Raw genomic sequence first — 23,918 nt, 5'->3', positions numbered from 1 at the left:
GTGTGCAGGAGACCTGGGCTTCAACCCATCCTCTTAGTAACACCAGTAACCATCTGGTTACTCCCACCAGATTTTTCTACTAAAATAACCTTTTGTACTTTAATGAAAAGGGACTTCTTTTGAATAGCCCTTATAGGCCTAATGCAATTGAAGTTGTTTCTTTAAGTTTCTATTTCCTGACGTTTCTTTCCTGAAGTTTCGATTTCCTGTTCAGCACAACCTCCATAGTTTCAGTGTTGTAACATTTAGCTGTTGCAACCGAATTAACTCATATCTGATTGGAGAGAAATACTTCATGAAAATATGTATCAAACAGTGAAATAAGTGTATGCACCAGAGATAAGATAGTTAATTATTATTCAATACATTGTCAGCCCCTTAACATCACACTTACTCTTTAAAAGGATGGACTTTATTCAAATGCACGGGGGGCATTAGGACAGAGTGCAGGTCTATGTGGACTGCCCTTGCAGAAGACACACCCTGTTGCTATGCCCGGAAAATAAAAGCAACCACACTGTCGAGTAGTCACTTCATATGGTGAATACCACTTCAGCCATCAGTTTCAAGGTGAGCAGATTGAAATGTACTTAAACATTGTGGAACATTTGTATTTTGTAAGAAGCTAATTGAATGCCATAATAATCCTAAAGGCTTTTAAAAGTGCAATGTGTGTAGGTTTAGTTGTGGATTCAAAAGAGTATAATTACTAAGGGCATAAGATTATCACAATCTACGACGTTACCATTAAACATTGCCATTTCATCTCTAGAATCTCTGTATAAAACCAATACATTTTTAATGACTCACTACTTAACTTTAATCAGCTATTAAGAATGATATCTGCATGAACTTTTAGTGAACAACTTTTTGTTACGATTGCACAGAATTTAAGGTATTTATATATGAAATATAGAAACAAGAACTGGAATTGAATTGTTTATGTTTTGGAATCTGGACTCAGAATCGTTAACTGTCGTTCCTTAATGTTTTGTTATGAGAATGATAAAAGGTGTGTAGAGAAGAGTCATTGAAGTCCTGCAGGAATTATAGGGTGAGAAACACATGCAATTACATGTGTTTCAAACTTTTAAATTAAGTTCATATACTTCCAACTAATGAAAGTTAAACATAGAAAATGTTATTTTAAAAAGGAAGTTCTGAGGTTCCTGGTTGAAGTGATTGTCAAAGCTGACAATCCTGTCTTTGAACAACAATGCTGCGCTGAATATCAAGTTCATGTATGAGGGTAGATAAGCACCCATCTGAATCCCCGATTACACCTTGTGCTAACATGTAGTTCTTGTGTTCCTATCACGGTGACCCAATCACTTTCTGATCAAGGTTTCTTGTTTCTACACATGGTATTTTATATGTTTATTAGCCATCCACCTTGTTTACAGTGTGACTTTATTTCCTGATCCCTCCCTATATGCAAATTATTTAAAATACATTTTTCAAAATAATGATTATTTTATGTTAATACAAATAATGATGCCTTAGGTCAAAGGTGCCACCTGTCAATGATTTTAGACAGGGGTATAATGATGATTTAAATGGTTTGATCATCCAGTAAGATATCCAGATACAATACCTCTATCTACCTCCTGAGGTCAGGAAGATCTGATCACAAACAGTTATTTTAATCATCTACACCTGTCTAAAAATCTAAACGTGGACAAGATCAGGACACACAATGCATATTAGCACCAGGTATAAACAGGGCTTGAATGATTTCATTGTAAATAATTTTCCAAGTGCAAAATTATTGAGATCAACAATTCATTTTTCACCTTTGCCTCAATTACCCTCCCTTTTATTTTCCTCTCTCAAAGATGCCAAAATGAACTGACATGTAGTGTCTGCAAGATGGGTAAGTCAGATACATCAAACTGTCAAATACTTTTATACTGTGTGTAGTTTTACAGAACATTGAATGAAAATCTATCAGTGAAATGTGGATTCTGTTTCTGATCTATTATATACATCTAGGCAATCGCTATACAAGTAGAGATGGCCTAGATATGTTTAGCTCCAAGTTTCATCCATTTTAAATAATTTACCAAAGTTTTATGGCCTGGAATAAGAAAATAAAAACCATGATGTGTCACAGTTCTTAAGCCTAGTCACGACATGTAATCAGAGAGGAATGGCTATTATCCATCATCTGATGAAGGTTTCAAAATAAATGTGGTCATTCTTGAAATGAGGCTTTTGCGTCCCTCACTTTTGCCACCATGACAAACACGTAAAATGTTGAATAGATACACATCATACATGCTTTTGTTTATATTGAACAGTTTATCAGTGATAAAACATAATGCAAGTGCTTTAAACTGCCAAACTGTATTTGTATGCATTGTTTAAAGTACAATATGACAAGCAAATTAGCTTGAGCCAGCAGTGATGAGTAGAGTTGTAGTGACATGGTTTGGGGATTTCTTGATTTTGGATATACATTACCATTCAAAAGTTTGGACACATCTACTCATTCAATGGTTTTTCTTTATTTTTACTATTTTCTATATTGTAGAATAATAGTGAAGACATCAAAACTATGAAATAACACACATGGAATCATGTAGTAACCAAAAAAGTGTTAAACAAATCAACATATATTTTAGATTCTTCAAAGTAGCCACCCATTGCCTTGATTACAGCTTTGCACACTCTTGGCATTCTCTCAACCAGCTTCATGAGGAATGCTTTTCCAACAGTCTTGAAGGACTTCCCACATATGCTGAGCACTTGTTGGGTGCTTTTCCTTCACTCTGCGGTCCAACTCATCCCAAACCATCACAATTGGATTAATGTCGGGTGGTTGTGGAGGCCAAGTCATCTGATGCAGCAAACCATCACTCTCCTTCTTGGTCAAATAGCCCTTACACAGCCTGGAGGTGTGTTGGGTCATTGTCCTGTTGAAAAACAAATGATAGTCCCACAAAGCGCAAACCAGATGGGATGGTGTATCGCTGCAGAATGCTGTGGTAGCCATGCTGGTTAAGTGTGCCTTGAATTCTAAATAAATCACTGACAGGGTCACCAGCAAAGCACCCCCACACCATAACACCTCCTCCTCCATGCTTCACAATGGGAACCACACATGCGGAGAATAACCTACTCTGCGTCTCACAAAGACACAGCGGTTGGAACCAAAAATCTCACATTTGGTCTCTTCAGACCAAAGGACAGATTTCTACCAGTCTAATGTCAATTTCTCTTGTTTCTTGGCCCAAGCAAATCTCTTTTATTCACTGCGTGAATCGACCATTAAGGCCTGATTCACGCAGTCTCCTCTGAACAGTTGATGTTGAGATGTGTCTGTTACTTGAACTTTGTGAAGCATTTATTTGGGCTGAGAGTTAGTTTCATCATAGTGCTTGATGGTTTTGCCACTGCACTTTTCCAGATTGACTGTCCTTCATGTCTTACAGTAATGATGGACTGTCATTGCTTATTTGAGCTGTTCTTGCCATAATATGGACTTGGTCTTTTACCAAATAGGGCTATCTTATGTATACCACCCCTACCTTGTCACAACACAACTGATTGGCTCAAACGCATTAAGAAGTAAAGAAATTCCACAAATTAACTTTTAACAAGGCACACCTGTTAATTGAAATGCACTACCTCATGAAGCTGGTTGAGAGAATGCCAAGAGTGTGCAAAGCTGTCATCAAGGCAAAGGGTGGCTACTTTGAAGAATCTCAAGTATAAAATATATTTTGATTTGTTTAACACTTTGTTGGTTACTACATGATTCCATATGTGTAATTTCATAGTTTAGATGTCTTCACTACTATTCTACAATGTAGAAAATAGTTAAAAGAAAGAAAAACCCTTGAATGAGTAAGTGTGTCCAAACTTTTAACCGGTACTTTACACTCCCAGTCAAAAGTTTTAGAATACCTACTCATCCAAGGGTTGGAACCAAAAAATTGGACTCCAGACCAAAAGACACATTTTGGCAGCATTTTGTATTCCTAGACAAATTTCCAACGGTCCAGTGTCCAAGGAAAATGATTAGCTAATCACACCCTTTTAACATGTCATACATTTGAGAATGATTTAGTGGGTCTGAAAATAAGTGTTACTGGTTAATTATATCACTTTAGCAAATTATTAAGTTAATGACCATAGATTTGAGCATCTCTGGCCTCCATTTAAGAAAATCCTCAGTTACCTAAAATGTGTCATTGGTGCTACCGTCATTGGTGTTACTACTCCTACTGGTGGTATAATGCTATAGTAATGGTAAAAAAAATCATTTTAAAGTTGATTTAGAATGGGAAGAACACATTTAAATACATTTTTCCATAATTCCATGTCCAAAGCCACCACAATTCTAGAATGACCTATGTACAACATTCCTTGGATAAAATTAATACCGGATGGGAAATCTCAATCGAAAATGGTTATTAGTCTATGCTCAGGGTTGGGGTACATTTTACAATCAGACATTAGACAGTGAATTGAAATTCAATTAATTATTTTCGGAATATTTTCAATTCATTTATTGGATTTCAACTTCCTGAAATTACTCAATTTTAAATATGATTCACTCCAACCCAGGTGCAAATATTAATATACCATGAAGTCTTACATGGGGTGTATTCTTTTTTTTACAGAGTGGAACGAATTTCCGTGTGGCAAATGGACAGAATCCCATGTGAGCTCCTGGTTAAAATCCATTGGAGTGAAAGAGAAGTACATTCTGAAACTGTACGAAGAGGAGGTTACAGGACCTGCACTAATGAGGCTGCAAAGAGAATATCTACGTGACACAATTGAAATGAAAGGTGGCCAAATCGAACTTCTGCTATCTAATCGTAATGATCTATCAAAGCCAAGGCCACAGAAACTAAAAGCAGGCAGTAGCACACAGAGAGATACCAGAAATGTTGAATCCATTGCTGCATCCACACAAGAGTCAAAAGACAATGTTGAGAGTACCAGTGAAACAAGTGAAAATGAACAAACATCAATTGGCGCATCTTCTTCTCTAAGTAACTTCCGTGTATTTGATGAACATGACAAAGACTTCCGATATGTCAAGCACAGAGTGCTTCCACCAGAGACTGGAATTGAAAACATGATTGTTCCATGCCATGAATACAAATCACTGGAAATTGCCCACAAATTAGAACCACTGAAGCTTAGAGTCAAAGTCGCAAGTGAGGTAATCAGATTTGCTTGTGGGTGCATGAACATGCGGACCAATGGCACAATACACTTTGGGGTCATGGATAAGATTAAAGGCAGCTACAAGCATGGTGAAATCATCGGAATACCAGTTGAAAACCAAAGTGACTTTGTGGATGCATTGGACTACATTGAAAACTGCTTCAAGGATTTAAACCACCATTCTGATGCCAGGAAATGCATAAGGAATCCAAAGTTTATTGAGGTAATTGACAAGGGGAGCAGTGGAGGAAACTGGATCATTGAATTTGATGTTGTCCCAAAGGCAAGAGTGGTGAAAGACCAACTCTACAGTGTTACTATTCCAAAGTTCAGCGAGAAAACCAACAAAGTAATCTATGAGGAGAAAGCACCATACCACAGAGTAGGGGCCAACACACCCCGCATACCTGGTGAAGACTTAGTTCATTTCATTCAAGGACTGAAAGAGAAAGATCTACAGAGGGAAGAGGCAGAGTCTTCTACCAGTCAAACAGCTGCAGACACTAGGGAGGATCTTGGGAGAAAATTGTCAATTCTCTTGACCTGTGGAAAAAAGTACATGGATGACACCTTGTCATTCATCATTGTGACAAATAAGTTTCAAGAAGAACATCTGAAGACTATCAACTTCTTAGTGCACATGAAAATATTCTGTGTTTTTGACTTCGATCCAGACTCCAAAACATCTGGACTTTGTGGACAATATCGTGAGCACCATGCTGCTAACCTCCACTTTTTGCATGACTTTGCTATTGATCCTGGTCTAAGCACCACTGACTTCAAGAAGAGCTTACAGCTATTTGATAGGACAAGCTGGATATTCTGCAATGGGCGGAATCATTACCTTGGTGGAGAAGATCCTTGTGATGAAAAAACCTGGATCAGAACAAAGAAAAAACAACTGAAAAGGACTGTCTCTGTCATCTGCAATGAAATCCTTCCTAAAGGTTCATTTGTGGTGCTTTTCTTGCTCATGTCTCAGGTCGAACAGCCACTTGTTGATACATTTCATGAATTCTATGCAGAAATGAATGGCCATGAGGATTTGGCTATCATTTCAGAGTCCAAAGAGAACTACAACAAGTGGTCAAGTCTCGCTCAAGCGTCTTGTGATTTGGAATCACTGGAACAAATTAGTATTGTTGGCATGCCAATGAGTCATGTAGATGCTACAATTCAAAGCATTCAGCTTTCAAATAAACAACTGACTCGACGCTTACCTGTGTTCAACAAAGGTCTGTGCTTCCTGAAGCCTATAGATGAAGACACAATGCTTTCTCTGGACATAGTCAGTACTGATCAGTGTGAAGAAACAAACTTGGATGTAATGGACAATGACCAAGTTAGTAACATTGAGAAGTATTTCTATCAAGGAGGGAAAATCAGCTGGATGCACTTGTGGCTTGCAGAAAAAGTGAAGTGTGATGAGGTCATTCAGAGAGACGCATACAAAGAAACAACCAAGATTTTAGAGGCCATTTTACAGGATGATACAACAAAAAGGTCCATTCAGAGTGTCAACATATGTCACCAACCTGGCAGTGGTGGAAGCACAGTCGCACATCAGATCCTCTGGAACTGTCGAACCAAACTCCGGTGTGCAGTGGTTAAGCAATCATACCTAATTCAAACTGTATGTCAGCATTCAGTCCGCCTGCGAGAATATGAAGAGAAAGACAAAAACCGTTGTCTCCCGGTGCTCTTGCTGCTGGATGACTGTAATGCAGAGTATATAGATGAGTTCAGACATGAATTACATAACGGAATTACAACCATGAAGATCAATTCTTCTGTATTATGTTTCATCCTTCTTGTCTGCAAAAGATGCCACAACCCAGAAAAGATGAGCAGAACAATGCCTTCCCAGACAGTAGCAGTAACACACAAGCTGTCTAGCCAGGAGAAGATTCTGTTCAAAAAGAAACGTCAGGAACTGATTTTTGAACCAGAGTCCATTCTTGCTTTTGTACTAATGAGTGAGGAATACCAAAAGAGTTACATTGAGGACTTTGTGAAGAACCTACTGGAGGATATTGACCACTCATCTCTCACCACTCGCCTTATCAGATTTGTGGCCTTGCTGAACTGTTATGTTGCGAACTCCAGCATATCTGTGTCACATTGTGAGGCCTCCCTGGGCTTAGGTATTCAAATGGATCGTTTCCGTTACCATACATTTGTGAATTCTCTAAGTGAACAAGCTAAACTTGTTTTCATACACCTAAGAGAAAGTACAACACAAATCTCATCTATTAGAATCCATCCTCTTGTAGCAAAGGAAATTCTGAAACAGCTGTCTGCCATTCAGTCTCAAAGCTCTATCGCAAAGAATCTTCTCTCAGATAAGGTGCTGATGGATCATAGGTTTGGTAGGGATGAATTTTTAAAGTTTATCCGAGATCTGCTCATCAGACGAAACAAAATAAGCAGAGGAGATCCCGACGACAGTTCTTTCTCTCCTTTAATTGAGCATGTCTGTACAGAGAAGGATGGCCTTCAAAAAGCAATTAAACTTTTAGAAGTAGCCTACACTTACTTTGGAAAGAATGCATTTGTAGCCCAGCAGCTTGCACGACTGCTTTACACAAACAAATTATTCATTGAAGCCCAGCACTGGGCGGAGGAAGCAAAAGCACAGCTTCCACATGACACTTTCATCCTTGATACGGAGGGGCAGGTGTACAAGAAGTGGTTTTATGAACAGCATGATGCTCTGGAGAAAGCTGAACTAAGGCCCGAAGAGGTCTCTGAAGCCATTGGTACAGCTCTGAAAGGAATTGCTGCCTTCCGTGCCTCTGAAAAAGCTCCGAAATCAGAGACAGTCAGTCTCAACAACTCCTACTTTGGGGAAGTAGACGTTGGATGTCGGCTACTTCAACTCATATCATCAGTGAATGTTTTCTCAACAAAAGAAGGAAAGTCTGAACTAATGAGGTATTTACTCAGTGACAACATACCAGACGCTGTCAAAAAACCCTGGATGAAGTTCCATGGTCAGTTAAAAGGAATGCAGAAGAGTATTTACATTGCTCTTGAGTGCATTTCTGAAGATCTCAGTTACTATCGTACAGATATAAGTGAGGAAGAAGAGGAGCTTGACACAAGAGAACCTGAACAAGTGAGCAATCCAAGAAAATGGCTTACAAGGAAAAGTGCTGTTTATGCTGGATTTTTCTGTAATGTTGTTTCACATTTAGACAGTCCAGTGTCTGACTGCAGTGACACTGGAATGGTGTCTCCACTCAAAAGAAAAATGAACATTTACCAGCTGGGTGGTGGTAATGTCACAACCATACTCTCCCTGCTCTCTGATCAGAAGAATGAGAGATGTGGCAAAAAGCTAGAGGAGATCATTGCCATGTATCCAGAGAACCCCCAAAGGAATGACCTTGACCAAACAGAACTGATCAACTTCATTTTCTCTCAAATAGCTCTTGCTTGTGTTTTACCTGGTTCTTCAAAGCTGGTTGCGCTTACGAAACTTCAAGATCTGAGCATGAGATTTTACAGGGAAGGCAGCAGGTCAGCAAGTGCCTTCTTTTTGCTTTCAATCTTATTCTGGCCAGAGGATCCAAATGACAACCGTTGGAAGGAAGCTAGCTCTGCAAAAAATGAAAAAGTCTTAATCTCAGCAATTGACGACCTTCAAAGACTATGTATGCTCAAAACAAAACCACGGAAAGGGAGAATAGTGACTCACTTCTTTTTTGGAAAGGCAAGGGGTCTGTACAAGATTGTTCATCGAAGTGCAATCGAAAAGCACATAAAGGGAACTCTCACAGAGAGAAGGCTCAAGTGGAGAGGTGGAGAGGTGTGGACAACCCCTGAGGTGGTGCAAATGCTGAAACGTGTTGAAGGATGGACGGAAAACGGGCAACTCTTTGTGCGAGGCACTACCAAGGGAAGCAAGATCAGAGTCATCCCCTTGTATTCTGCCTCGTTACCAAATGCGAATGAAAACGTCACTTTTTACCTAGGATTCTCTTTCGATGGGGTGGTTGCTTTTGACATTCAAGTTCTGGAGGAGTAAAGTACACTTCAACTTTATGTCCATATAAGCACAAAATGTGCTCCCAAAAGGTTTCTACAACAAAGCGAAACGAGAGTAACCAAATTAATGTGATTTACATTTTCACTACTGTGAATGGTTAGCAGCTGATTATGAGCAAAATGCCGCAAAATGTAAATACAATGGGAACCCTGGAACACATACAGTACATTGTCCTGTTTGAATAAGCTGCATTATGCAAAAGGTAAAGAATGTTGTGGTACTGTATGTATGACAATGATGTGGCCGCGTGGGGAGCATTGGACAAACTTCGAGGTTGTCCAAATGCTGAAACTGTTATGAATAATGACTAAATGATGTATACATTTAACGTAGAACTATAATTAACATAATTCTTCTACCCTGTCACTGTATGATTGTATGAAATTTATTAGAATCATAAAGCTAAATCTGATGTGTGTAGTTCTAGTCAGAATTAGAACAAGGACATTTTGTTCCTTTTTAGTATGTAAGCAGGGTGCACGTGTGAAACAAATGATAAGAGGAGCTATCGACAGACAAGCTGTACTACTGGGTTCCTTACAGGACATTCTGTCCCCACCCAGGGAGGGGAGAGACCTTTGGCTTGTAGTAGATTGTATAACAGGGGGCAGACAATGTAGGAGTAGGAGAAGACTTGTGAACTATATTGTCATTGTTTCTGAGAGGAGGAGGGACATTTATGACAAAATGTGAGGTATATAGACCAATGTACAGGAAATGATAGGCAGAGCTCTCGTAAATAAACCTGCTGACTAACTTGACTGGCCTCTGACTGTTTCATTTCAATAAGAACCTTACAAAGTATTAGTAACAGACAGAGTATTTTAATTGAAGTTAACATTGAGAACAAAATTCTCTTGACAGAAACGTATAGAGTGTTGGACAGAAAATGGAAACTTGTATGTCCGAGGCACAGCCAAGGGAAGCAAGATCAGGCTCATCCATTAGCAGTCTGCCTCTACCAAATACAAAGAAAAAGAACACTTTATTTACCCAGGCCTTTCTTTCAATGTGGTGGTTGCTCAAATTATTGAGAATTTGACAAGAAATACAAGCAGCAAAATGTAAATACAATGGGAACCCTAGAACACAAACAGGGGGTACATGGTCCTGTTAGAATAAGCTGCATTATGTAAATACAATGGGAACCCTAGAACACAAACAGGGGGTACATGGTCCTGTTAGAATAAGCTGCATTATGTAAATACAATGGGAACCCTAGAACACAAACAGGGGGTACATGGTCCTGTTAGAATAAGCTGCATTATGTAAATACAATGGGAACCCTAGAACACAAACAGGGGGTACATGGTCCTGTTAGAATAAGCTGCGTTATGTAAATACAATGGGAACCCTAGAACACAAACAGGGGGTACATGGTCCTGTTAGAATAAGCTGCCTGTTATGTAAAATACAATGGGAACCCTAGAACACAAACAGGGGGTACATGGTCCTGTTAGAATAAGCTGCATTATGTAAATACAATGGGAACCCTAGAACACAAACAGGGGGTACATGGTCCTGTTAGAATAAGCTGCATTATGTAAATACAATGGGAACCCTAGAACACAAACAGGGGGTACATGGTCCTGTTAGAATAAGCTGCGTTATGTAAATATTGAATAATGTTGTAGTATTATGTATAATATGTCTAATGTTGTCTTATCCATATACATATGAAAATGTCATCTTAAGAGAAAGTATTCAATGCATAATACCCATATGTGCTGTTATTGAGGTTAGTCAAATAAAACCATTTGTTAAAAGCCTATCCAGGTGAGGTATTTATGTTACCAGTACAAAGGACATGTTGATCCTAAAACCTCCTCATTTAGCCAAAAACAATATGTTTGGTTCACATACCTTATATAATGCTAAAGACAATTCTCAATTGCACGTAAATGATAAAGTATAATATGTATGTAAAATACACTGTTAACAAAATGGACACATCATGTTAATGTTTAAAGTTCTTTATTCTAATTTGAATATGACCGGATTTGTCCAGAACAAAATCTGCATTTGTCACAAAGTACTATACAGTAGGTTTTGTTTGGCTTAGTTGTGTGTACTAGGTGGGTCTGTGAATAATTAGGACAATTATGCTAATTAACAACAGAAATACTGTGGCTAATAATGAGTGCCAATAAATAAAGAGCAACGGTGTAAACAAAGGGCTCAGGGGAAATAAATCAACAATTAAATGTACATTATTGCAGCATCTTCTTGTTGCTCTATGACGAACACAACTACAAAAGTAAACTTAAGAAAATAACATGCTAGCAACATTAGTCAGGCTGTTTACACAGGCAGCCCAATTCTGATATTTTATCCACTAAATTTGTCTTTTGACCAATCACATCAGATATTTTCATTACATTTTTTTCAGAGCTGATCTAATGGGTCAGAAGACCAATAAGTAAAACTAAATATCCGAATTGGACTGCCTGTGTAGCCAAAGTATGGAATTGAAATAATGTATAATTACTGTAAAACCTCAATTAATAGCCTGGGCGTTAATTTGTTTCAATCATTGAACACAACCAACGCTTCGTGAAGACAGGCTTCTATTTGAACTAGGCATCTATTTTCTTACAAACCATTTTCCTCCCCCAACCTTAGTCTCACCCTCTTCTGATCCACCTCAGACAAACATTTAAGTTCGACCTTTATATTTCACCATTCCCTTGCTCATTTTGTATCAATTCCTAAATGCCTGGCTGTTGCCTCGCCCGAATTTTGCTCTGCGAATTTGATGTCCTGTTTTTTTTTTTTTTTTTTTTTTACCTTTATTTAACTAGGCAAGTCAGTTAAGAACGAATGGGTTAACTGCCTTGTTCAGGGGCAGAACGACAGATTTTTACATATGTGACTTTTTAAGTATTTGAATGACAATTTTTGTATCGTCTTAATCTCTGCAGCAGTAAGGTACCTGGTCATCATTAGCTTCCACATCCACAAAGTAAAAATTATGGTTAAACCCCGCCCATTTGTAAAATGTATACATTTTATTTGTATTTAACCTTTATTTGACCAGGCAAGTCAGTTAAGAACAAATTCTTATTTCCAATGACGGCTTACCCCGACCAAACCCTAACCCGGACGATGTTGCGCCAATTGTGCGCCACCCTATGGGACTCCCAATCACAGCCGGTTGTGATACAGCCTGGAATCAAACCAGGGTCTTTAGTGACGCCTCTAGCACTGAGATGCAGTGCCCTAGACCGCTGCGCCACTCCGGAGCATTTTATACCTAACCCTAACTTTAATCCTAACCTTAACCACACAGCTAACCTTATGCCTAATCTTAAATTAAGTCCAAATATCATTTTTTTGTTTACATGAATTTTTACTATATAGACAATTTTGACTTTGTGGCTGTGGAATCGAAATACAAAACAGACCATCGGTCATCGGATAGTAAACCTTCAAAAGACCGGTAAACAGTGACCACTAGCGGCTGTTCAGGCTAATGAACGCCAATATCCCAAAAGTTATTATGGCATTGTTTGTATATTCAGAAACATTAGCTTAATTTTACCCATTGATACGTGGCTATAAGAAGGCAACGACCTCTGATAATTTGGGCATAATTTAGCTATTATAATAACTGATGTGTTCAGTTTATTTCCTGGACCAAATCATGTCATAGCAAATTTTACACGGACCTTAAACAGCGACGGATTCATGGAATTACACTCCGCATGCGTGAATCAGATCATGGATCTTTAGAAATAATGATAGACTCGTCTCTTCAGTAAAGGAAGATGTTAGTCTATCCACATGCCTAGTATTGTTATTATTTCTTATCCAGTTTAACCTGCATCCTAAATAACTGAACGTCATTTCTCGGTATCTGTCATTTGTTGATACGTGCGAAGCAATCATGTTTACCTCGCAAACTTCCATGCAAACGTCCTCCTTCCAAGATTCAATTGACGTGGAAGAAAAGGATACGGATTATGATAACGAAGAGATGGGATATAATCAGAAAATACAGTTGAACTGTTACTATACCATTTATCTCTACCAAGGCACCAGGTAATCTTCTCCATCTGAATGTTCTGCTTGAGTCTATCTAACTTTACATCAAGCAATTTGTTTTGACAGTACACAATGACCTAAACTAGGGCATTATCTGGTATGCAAATATCTGCAGATGGCGTGTAATGTTTACTTGCCTTAGCTACTAGGCTATAGAGAATCTATGGACCTCGGTCTCTCACCCTTCTCCATAGGGATGAATTGAAATGCATTACCAATCACACCAATGTCTGACTTTGTTGATATTATTAGACTCATTGGAGGTTGGAGGTTCTCACAATGTACAGTATTCATGCTTTGACAGTCTTTATACATACACTGTCATTAGTGGAGGCTGGTGGGAGGAACTATAGGAGGATGGGCTCATTGTAATGGCTGGAATGGAACCAATGGAACGGTATGAAACATGGAAACAACATGTTGGACCCTGTTCCAGTTACTCCATTCCAGTCATTACAATGAGCCCATCCTCCTATAGCTCAACTCACCAGTCTCCACTGACTGTGATAACATCATCAAGCTAGTCCAGCTGCATATTGAGGCCAATTTCTTTGTCACTGTATAACCACTTTCTCCCAAATTCACTGGTTCTCTGTGGACATCAACTGTGGATCCTGCTGCTGACTTACTGTACTGTCAGTTCAGACTTGCTGTTCTGTTCTCCACTAACTAACCAAGTCATGAGTATAGTAACTACCTACAGTACCTGTCTAGATCTGAGGCAGCTGCAGAGGGCAACGTGGCATGGAGCCAGAGAAGAACAGATTCCACAGCCAGTACCAGTCAGGAAGACTTTAGGTAACCAAGGTCTCCCCGTGACCTGTCTGTTTCTCTAGTGGTTTTATTTCTGTGGCTTTCAGTGTTGTCCTTCTCTGTCGTATCTATGGGCCTGCTGCTGGAAACCTATCAACCTGGAATCAACACGGTTTCTTTCCTGTCATGATGTCATCAGTGTGCTTCCGGCTATCTGGGATATGGAGTCACAAAGCCTAGTACCTATCTACCTCCTTCTGTACACACTGTTCACCCTACTTCTTTTGGCATGTCGTCTTTCTGTGACGTCAAGTTGTTTCAGCCTCAGATTCTATAATGATGATGATATAGTTATGTGATATGATATTGTTATGTTATTAAAACGTGATGTTTCAGTGTCACATCATGCATCTTACATAGTGACCATAAGGAAAGAGAAGTGGGAAGGAAGGATTTAAATAGGCTCTGTGACTCACATGGAAACTGGAAGATTCTGTTTCACTATATCTGTATCTAGCCTTCATGTTGTGTTGATGTGGCTTTTGTTCGTCGGCTTCCTTCTTCATCTCCTCTTTGGCTGTCCACTTTCTCATCAGATCGGATTGGTTGCCTGTCACTCTGTTTCCATGGTAACTGACTCTTGCCCCACCAACAGCCTCACCCTAGTGGACAGCAGCCTGCCGGTAGAGGCGGAGCCTGAGCTACGATGCTACATCTCCCGGAGGCTGAGCAAAGGAGCCCTGCTCGGGGGCATGGGAAACATTGCCGCCGTGGAGCTCAGGTGACCTTAACGAACTTAAACTAAGGGCCTCATTCCAAACCAACTCATCTCTCCTTTCCTTAAGAACTTGTTGAACCTAATTTCAAACCAATCCAGCTTTAATATCCTTAGGAACCTGTTGAGCCCATCTCACAGATCTGATTGGGTGGCTTAGGTATGGTATCAGCAATATAGTAACTATATACAGGCCTGTGTGTCTCTGGCTCTATCTAGCTAAGCAAGGTCTTAATTTGGAATCAGACCGAAGTATTCTCTCCTTATGTATACATCTGAAGCAATGTGGCACCAATTAGCCTGCACACTTCTAAAGTAGTGTAAAGCCAGTGTTTTACATTCATAATAAATATGTGTTTGTTGTCCCATCCCAGTGTCCCAGAGGCAGCGGTGGGCTGTTACTGCTGTCTCCTGGAGCAGGAGAGATCCCCAGAGCAGCCCGACGCGGACGGCAATGGCTATGTGATCTGCCTGATGGGAGGCTCTGAGAAAGGACTCAACCTATATCCTTTATAGGCTAACGCAGCTCTTTCTGAATCATACTAATGTAGAGTCAGTCTAGATGTATAGATGGGTACTGAAACTCATAAACCATTCATCATTAAACCATAAACCATTTCCTTAATCGACTGTACGTTTAGACTTGAACTGGACAAGTACGTGCAAGGCCTGCAGAGCAGTCTACAGACTGCTGAGGTAAGCAGGAAGTGGAATCACCAAAATAATATAATTGTACTGGATTCTATCATCTCTTGGACAGGGCTCCTTTGTAATAGACACATTTCTATCTGAAGGGGACTCACCTAGGTTGTGGTCAAGAGGGAAAAAAATGTTTTGAAATAGGGAGGTACTACCTGATGTTGTCAAATAAGAACACAGATTTTTCTTCTCCATTGTGAAATGTTTTGCTATCAGTGTGATCTACTTAACACCACCCTAGATAGATAAATATAAAATGACTACACAAATAGGTAGTCCCCTGTGTAGGGTTATAAGTGTTATTTCCCTCTCTGTCCTCTGTGTGTGTATATGTGTGTATATATATATTTATATATATATTTATAGCTGGTGAACCTAGAGACTGAGATCAGGCCCTACCTGAGCATGTGGTACGAGGAGTCGGTGATGCACATCCACAGAGTGGTGCAGATGGTCCAGGGGAGCATCAGCTTGCTGCTACATGCTGTGAGTCACCTTTGACCCATCATTTGACCGTCACCATAGTGATTAATTCCCCCTGTACCAGTGATTCCCCCTCATTGTTTCTATACATTTACTTCCCCTCCATGCTTCACTATGTTATGTTTTTGCTAGTTACTTACTTGGGCTGTGTCCACTAGCTAAAGCTATAATTTAGTCTTTACTGACTAGTAGCCATCTTGCTTGACAAAACAAATGGGAAGTGGAAACATTCAAATGCAAAATGAGATATTCCCAGCGTATTGTATTGTCACAAAACATCCACTCTAACAATGAGATATTCCCAGCGTATTGTATTGTCACAAAACATCTTTACATTTGTTGGCGTCAGTCACGCAATTGCGTAGTTCAAAACGCATCATTTTCTTTGATGGCCATCAATGTTGCCACTGTAGCTTAGAGCAGAAACAACGTTCCAAGAATCATTTTGACTGGTTGTAACGTTGATCAGGCCCATGTTATTGTAGAATAAAGGTTAGTTTAATATGCAGCGCTGATCAGGCCCATGTCATTATAGAATAAAGTTTAGTTTAATATGCAGCGCTGATCAGGCCCATGTTATTGTAGAATAAAGGTTAGTTTAATATGCAGCGCTGATCAGGCCCATGTCATTGTAGAATAAAGTTTAGTTTAATATGCAACGCTGATCAGGCCCATGTTATTGTAGAATAAAGTTTAGTTTAATATGCAGCGCTGATCAGGCCCATGTTATTGTAGAATAAAGTTTAGTTTAATATGCAGCGCTGATCAGGCCCATGTCATTATAGAATAAAGGTTAGTTTAATATGCAGCGCTGATCAGGCCCATGTTATTGTAGAATAAAGTTTAGTTTAATATGCAGCGCTGATCAGGCCCATGTCATTATAGAATAAAGGTTAGTTTAATATGCAACGCTGATCAGGCCCATGTCATTATAGAATAAAGTTTAGTTTAATATGCAGCGCTGATCAGGCCCATGTTATTGTAGAATAAAGTTTAGTTTAATATGCAGCGCTGATCAGGCCCATGTCATTGTAGAATAAAGTTTAGTTTAATATGCAGCGCTGATCAGGCCCATGTTATTGTAGAATAAAGTTTAGTTTAATATGTAACGCTGATCAGGCCCATGTCATTGTAGAATAAAGTTTAGTTTAATATGCAGCGCTGATCAGGCCGATGTCATTGTAGAATAAAGTTTAGTTTAATATGCAACGCTGATCAGGCCCATGTCATTGTAGAATAAAGTTTAGTTTAATATGTAACGCTGATCAGGCCCATGTCATTGTTTTCAAGGCTCTGAGTCACATACACGTGGAGGTCACCAATGCAGATGACAGGACCAAGGCTGATGTTGCTAGGTGAGTTACTTTAAAGGTCCAGTCCAGTCCAAATTGGGTTTTCGGTCAAATTCTGTTTAATAAATGAGTATCACTTCTGAAAACACCTAGTCTTTATTCCTGTGGTTAAACTATAAGAATATACAGTATATGCTGTGAATATGAATGAATATGGTTCATGTGTGTGTAGGTTCATTAAGGCAGCCAGTCTGCAGGGCCTGGTCCAGGAGGACACTACCACAGCCTCTCTGTATAAGGCCTCAGAGGCTCTTACTGACCTGGTCATAGACTGCTCCACCAGCCCTCCTACACTCTCCAACACAGGTCTGTGTGACTGCTCTAACCTGTGGATATATACACACACAGGTCTGTGTGACTGCTCTAACCTGTGGACATATACACACACACACACACACACACACACACACACACACACACACACACACACACACACACACACACACACACACACACACACACAGGTCTGTGTGACTGCTCTAACCTATGGACATATACACACACACACACACAGGTCTGTGTGACTGCTCTAACCTGTGGACATATACACACACACACACACAGGTATGTGTGACTGCTCTAACCTGTGGACATATGTACACACACACAGGTCTGTGTGACTGCTATAACCTGTGGACATATACACACACACAGGTCTGTGTGACTGCTATAACCTGTGGATATATACACACACACACAGGTATGTGTGACTGCTATAACCTGTGGACATATACACACACACACACACACACAGGTCTGTGTGACTGCTCTAACCTGTGGACATATACACACACACACACATGTATGTGTGACTGCTATAACCTGTGGACATATACACACACACACACAGGTATGTGTGACTGCTCTAACCTGTGGACATATACACACACACACAGGTATGTGTGACTGCTCTAACCTGTGGACATATGTACACACACACAGGTCTGTGTGACTGCTATAACCTGTGGATATATACACACACAATGGTCTGTGTGACTGCTCTAACCTGTGGACATATACACACAGGTCTGTGTGGCTGCTCTAACCTGTGTACATATGTACACACACAGGTCTGGGTGACTGCTCTAACCTGTGGACATATGTACACACACAGGTCTGTGTGACTGCTCTAACCTGTGGACATATGTACACACACAGGTCTGTGTGACTGCTCTAACCTGTGGACATATGTACACACACAGGTCTGTGTGACTGCTCTAACCTGTGGACATATGTACACACACAGGTCTGTGTGACTGCTCTAACCTGTGGACATATGTACACACACAGGTCTGTGTGACTGCTCTAACCTGTGGACATATGTACACACACAGGTCTGGGTGACTGCTCTAACCTGTGGACATATGTACACACACAGGTCTGGGTGACTGCTCTAACCTGTGGACATATGTACACACACAGGTCTGGGTGACTGCTCTAACCTGTGGACATATGTACACACACAGGTCTGGGTGACTGCTCTAACCTGTGGACATATGTACACACACAGGTCTGGGTGACTGCTCTAACCTGTGGACATATGTACACACACAGGTCTGGGTGACTGCTCTAACCTGTGGACATATGTACACACACAGGTCTGGGTGACTGCTCTAACCTGTGGACATAATTTCAAAACGTTTTTTTGACAATTCTACAAATCTATAAAGCTGAAATATCACATTTACATAAGTATTCAGACCCTTTACTCAGTACTTTGTTGAAGCATCTTTGGCAGCAATTACAGCCTCAAGTCTTCTTGGGTATGACTCTACAAGCTTGGCACACATGTATTTGGGGAGTTTCTCCCATTCTTCTCTGCAGATCCTCTCAAGCTCTATCAGGTTGGATGGAGCACAATGCTGCACAGCTATTTTTAGGTCTCTCCAGAGATTTTCAATCTGGTTCAAGTCCGGTCTCTGGCTGGGCCACTCAAGGACATTCAGAGACTTGTCCTGAAGCCACTCCTGCGTTGTCTTGGCTGTGTGCTTAGGGTCATTGTCCTGTTGCAATGTGAACCTTCACCTCAGTCTGAGGTCCTGAGCGCTCTGGAGCAGGTTTTCGTCAAGGATCTCTGTGTACTTTGCTCCGTTCATCTTTGCCTTGATCCTGACTTGTCTCCCAGTCCCTGCCGCTGAAAAACATCCCCACAGCATGATGCTGCCACCACCATGCTTCACTGTACGGATGGTGCCAGGTTTCCTCCAGACATGATGCTTGGCATTCAGGCCAAGAGTTCAATCTTGGTTTCATCAGACCAGAGAATCTAGTTTATCATGGTCTGAGAGTCTTTAGGTGCCTTTTGGCAAACTCCAAGCAGGCTGTCATGTGCTTTTTACTGAGGAGTGGCTTCCGTCTGGCCACTCTACCATAAATGCCTGATTGGTGGAGTGCTGCAGAGATGCTTGTCCTTCTGGAACGTTCTCCCATTTCCACAGAGTAACTCTAGAGATCTGTCATCAGGTTCTTGGTCACCTAGCTGACCAAGGCTCTTCTCCCGTGATTGCTCAGTTTGGCCTGGCGGCCAGCTATAGGAAGAGTCTTGGTGGTTCCAAACTTCTTTCATTTAAGAATGATGGAGGCCACTGTATTCTTGGAGACCTTCAATGCTGCAGACATTTTTTGGAACCCTTCCCCAGATCTGTGCCTCGACACAATCCAGTCTCTGAGCTCTACAGACAATTCCTTCGACCTCATGGCTTGGTTCTTGCTCTGACATGCACTGTCAACGGTTGGAAATAGCGATGCACCTGAGCTCAATTTCGAGTCTCATAGCAAAGGGTATGAATACTTATGTAAATAAGGTATTTCTGTTTTTAATTTTTAATACATTTGCAAAAATGTACAAAAACCAGTTTTTGCTTCGTCATTATGGGATATTGGGTGTAGATTGCTGAAGAAAAACAATTATTTAATCCATTTTAGAATAAGTCAAGGGGTCTGAATACTTTCCGAAGGCACTGTACATGGACACACAGACAGAATCACCAAAACATTTTCCATGAATGATCGTCACAGAATACACACTGGCTAATCACTCCGTCATCCCTCTCACACCTTTTTCCACAGTCAGTAACCGTTTCTGTGACGGTTGGATCCAGTCATTCCTGAACGCAGCAGAGCGCTGTAACCCTTTCCTCCTCAGACAGATCCTGGAGAACTTCAAACTCAAGGTGGGCAAACACACAGCACACAGACAAGTGGATCACTTTAAACCATTATATAAATACTGTATGTCCAGGCCATGCTTACTGTTTTCTCATCCATGCTCTCTCTCTCTCTCCCCTCTCTCCTTCTCCTCCCCCTGTCTCTCCAGGCCATCCAGGACATGAACAGTCTGAAGCGGTTCATCCGCCAGGCTGAGTCGAGTCACTACGCTCTGTTCCGCTGCTGCCAGTTCCTGCAGGGCTGTGGGAATGGGGACGTGCTGCTCCAGAACGCCCACGCCGAGCACCGGGACCTCCCTGAGGCCTGCAGCATCATCCGCGTGCTGGACCAGTTCCTCAGCGAACAGCAGGCCCAGGGATGAGGATAGGGATGAGGGACACTGACACACCGCAGCCACCAGGTCGGCGATAGTTAAACTCGAATTGGCAGTGACACCTCGAGGGCGGCGATAGTTCAACTCTAACCTACCAGTCTCAACACCATGGCCTGTATTTATAAATGATCCTATAGAAGTCAGAACTCCTGTTCTGAGATGTGAATTTGTGAATACAGGCCCAGACCTGTGTGAAATAGGGGTGCGCTTGATTTGAGTTGGCCACTTTTGGGTCCATTTCTTTTGTTAAATTGTTGTACAAGACTAACTAAATCAAGCACAGCACAAGAATGTGGAAGTATTTGACCCAGGTCTCCTCACACGGGAACTCTTCCATGCTAGATGTCAGTGTGTATCCGTTTTGGGCACTTTTCCTTTACCGTTGGTGTTTTACAGTGGTCCCTGTCTTCCATTTGCGGTGTGATTGAATAGCATTTACCCAGAAGAAACAGACCAAGTATGTTGTATCTGGATCAGAATTAACTCTAAAAACAAAAATATCCAAAGTCATGTTAACACTAGTGTTTTCTTTGCTGGTATTAAAACACGCATTAAACGAATGGAAACACAATCAGTATGTTTAACCCAGACTATACATCTCAACATGTGAACCATTTGTTTTGCTTGTCTTACATCATGTCCAAATGTTGTATTTCTTTTAAACTATTAGTGTGGCTTGCCTTTTGTCTACATGTCAGTATGCGATCTACATACTACAGTACAATCCTTTTCTGCATAGTGGAACAATGCACAAATCACTTTAATCAGCTTTTGTTACTTACTCAATTTCTCCAGTAGAGAAATTTCTACACACTAACATTCCCACGTAGCTCAGTTGGTAGTGAACTGCGCTTGCAACGCCAGGGTTGTGGGTTCGATTCCTAAGGGAGACCAGTACGAAAATGCATGCACTCACTACTGTAAGTCGCTCTGGATAAGAGCTTCTGCTAAGTGACTAAATTTATGCGCTGCTTGTTTTTGTATTTCTGTTGCTGACTGCAGTCTTATCTAAAGATACTCGTTAATGTGGTTAATCCTTACATTCCTTAGTAGGGAATATTAGTGTTGTAGAGGCCAACTTGTTGTATATCTACTTCACAGGAGGCTGCTGATGGGAGGACGGCTCACCATAATAATAGCCAGAACGGAGTGAATGAAATGGCATCAAACGCATAGAAACCATGTGTTTGATACCATTCCACCCTTTCCTCTCCATCCATTACCATGAGCCCGTCCTCCCAGATGAAGGTGCCACCAACCTCCTGTGATCTACTGTCACTGTATGTTAAGTTACAAAAATGACCTTCACTACTCTTCACCAGCCCTATTGTAATGATAGTGTGTTCAGGGCTAAATAACCCACATGATTTATTGCGCCTGTATGACAGCAACTACGTATGTTCTATTTTCCTATCAATGTGTCGACGTCTCTAAAAAGTATATTATGGTGAAAATGAAGCAATATTGTCTGTGAAGGTGTGTCCTTTAAACTGTGAACCAAGTGACATGTTAGTTGGTGAGCTATTGTAGTGGACAATGGTGACTGATCATACAACCTTTTAACTGTGCATTTAAATCTCCTGTACAAGTTCATGTCTATTAATGTGGTGTCTATCATGTTGATCTGTGGTTTGACTTGTATAAATAGTCATGTGAATCCTCTGTGTGGACTGAGTCATGAATATGCAATCTGATTTCTGACCATATGAAACAATGGGGTCCCAGTTTACCTATGTAATTATGGCCCTGCCTACACCTAACGATTAAAAAAATAAAAATCATATGAGCAAAAAATATTCCACTGTATTTGGAGTGTCTAGCCAAACAAAGTTAAACGAGCCTATTTATAAAATGAATATGAATTTGGACGGGCAGAAATGATTAAATATTAGAGCATCAGACCTCACTAAAGGCTTCAATCGTACAACAACTTTACTTAATTCCGAACTGGTTCTCTAGTACAGTGGTTCCCAAACTTTTTATAGTCCCGTAATCGAAAATTGTAAATAACTCACCACAGGTTAATGAGAAGGGTGTGCTTGAAAGGATGCACATAACTCTGCAATGTTGGGTTGTATTGGAGAGAGTCTCAGTCTTAAATCATTTTCCACACACAGTCTGTGCCTGTATTTAGTTTTCATGCTAGTGAGGGCTGAGAATCCACTCTAACATAGGTATGTGGTTGAAAAGGGCATCAGTGTCTTAACAGCACGATTTGCCAAGGCAGGATACTCTGAGCACAGCCCAGTCCAGAAATCTGGCAGTGGCTTCTGATTAAATTACATTTTCACAGAACGGCTTGTTACAATTTGATGAGGCTCTCTTGTTCAGATATCGGTAAGTGGACGGGAGGCAGGGCAATGAAAGGGATAACGAGTCCAGTTGTTTGTGTCATCCGTTTCAGGAATGTACCTGTGTAATTGCTCACCCAACTCACTCAGGTGCTTCGCAATATCACATTTGAAATTGTCCGTAAGCTTGAGTTCATTTGCAAAAAAAAAAATCATGCAATGATGGAAAGACCTGTGTGTTGTCTGCAGACAGAGAAGAGCTCCAACTTCTTTATTATAGCCTCACACGTTGATTATAGTTGTGGAGAGTCCCTGTAATCCTAGATTCAGATCATTCAGGTGGGAAAAAACATGACCCAGATAGGCCAGTCGTGTGAGAAACTCGTCATCATGCAAGCGGTCAGACAAGTGAAAATGGTCAGTAAAGAAAACTTTAAGCTCATCTCTCTTAAAAAAAAACGTGTCAATACTTTGCCCCTTGATAACCAGCAGACTTCTATGTTGTAAAAGTGTTACATGGTCGCTGCCCATATCATTGCATAATGCAGAAAATACACGAGAGTTCAGGGGTCTTGCTTTAATGAAGTTAACCAGTTTCACTGTAGCGTCCAAAACGTCTTTCAAGCTGTCAGACATTCCTTTGGCAGCAAGAGCCTCTCGGCGGATTCTGCAGTGTCCCTAAGTGGGGTCGGGAGCAACTGCTTGCACACGCATTACCACTCCACTATGTCTCCCTGTCATGGCT

At 40.7% G+C, this 23,918-nt stretch overlaps 2 protein-coding genes across 2 annotated transcripts; both read left to right on the top strand.

Moving 5' to 3' along the window:
* The first annotated feature begins 481 nt into the window (after positions 1-481).
* Positions 482-9,996, top strand: samd9l (sterile alpha motif domain containing 9 like). Its single transcript, XM_042307256.1, has 3 exons — positions 482-570; positions 1,836-1,873; positions 4,629-9,996. Exons 2-3 carry the CDS (start codon positions 1,870-1,872, stop codon positions 9,212-9,214), a joined length of 4,590 nt encoding a protein of 1,529 aa, XP_042163190.1. The 5' UTR covers positions 482-570; positions 1,836-1,869; the 3' UTR covers positions 9,215-9,996.
* A 2,978-nt stretch (positions 9,997-12,974) lies between these two features.
* Positions 12,975-22,539, top strand: lg27h17orf75 (linkage group 27 C17orf75 homolog). Its single transcript, XM_042307360.1, has 10 exons — positions 12,975-13,276; positions 13,994-14,077; positions 14,688-14,813; positions 15,182-15,310; positions 15,443-15,503; positions 15,873-15,992; positions 17,280-17,344; positions 17,514-17,647; positions 20,411-20,514; positions 20,658-22,539. Exons 1-10 carry the CDS (start codon positions 13,122-13,124, stop codon positions 20,868-20,870), a joined length of 1,191 nt encoding a protein of 396 aa, XP_042163294.1. The 5' UTR covers positions 12,975-13,121; the 3' UTR covers positions 20,871-22,539.
* The last annotated feature ends 1,379 nt before the right edge of the window (positions 22,540-23,918 follow it).

Source organism: Oncorhynchus tshawytscha, linkage group LG27 (genome assembly GCF_018296145.1).
Source record: "Oncorhynchus tshawytscha isolate Ot180627B linkage group LG27, Otsh_v2.0, whole genome shotgun sequence".
Lineage (NCBI taxonomy): Eukaryota > Metazoa > Chordata > Actinopteri > Salmoniformes > Salmonidae > Oncorhynchus > Oncorhynchus tshawytscha.
This window is presented reverse-complemented; position numbering and strand designations above follow the sequence as displayed.

Bases quoted from the DNA above. Each gene is read 5' to 3' on its own strand.
- lg27h17orf75 (XM_042307360.1), top strand. From the start codon at position 13,122: ATGTTTACCTCGCAAACTTCCATGCAAACGTCCTCCTTCCAAGATTCA. The intron at 15,504-15,872 runs GTAAGCAGGAAG...ATATATTTATAG, and splicing joins GCAGTCTACAGACTGCTGAG to CTGGTGAACCTAGAGACTGA. The intron at 17,648-20,410 runs GTCTGTGTGACT...CTTTTTCCACAG, and splicing joins TCCTACACTCTCCAACACAG to TCAGTAACCGTTTCTGTGAC.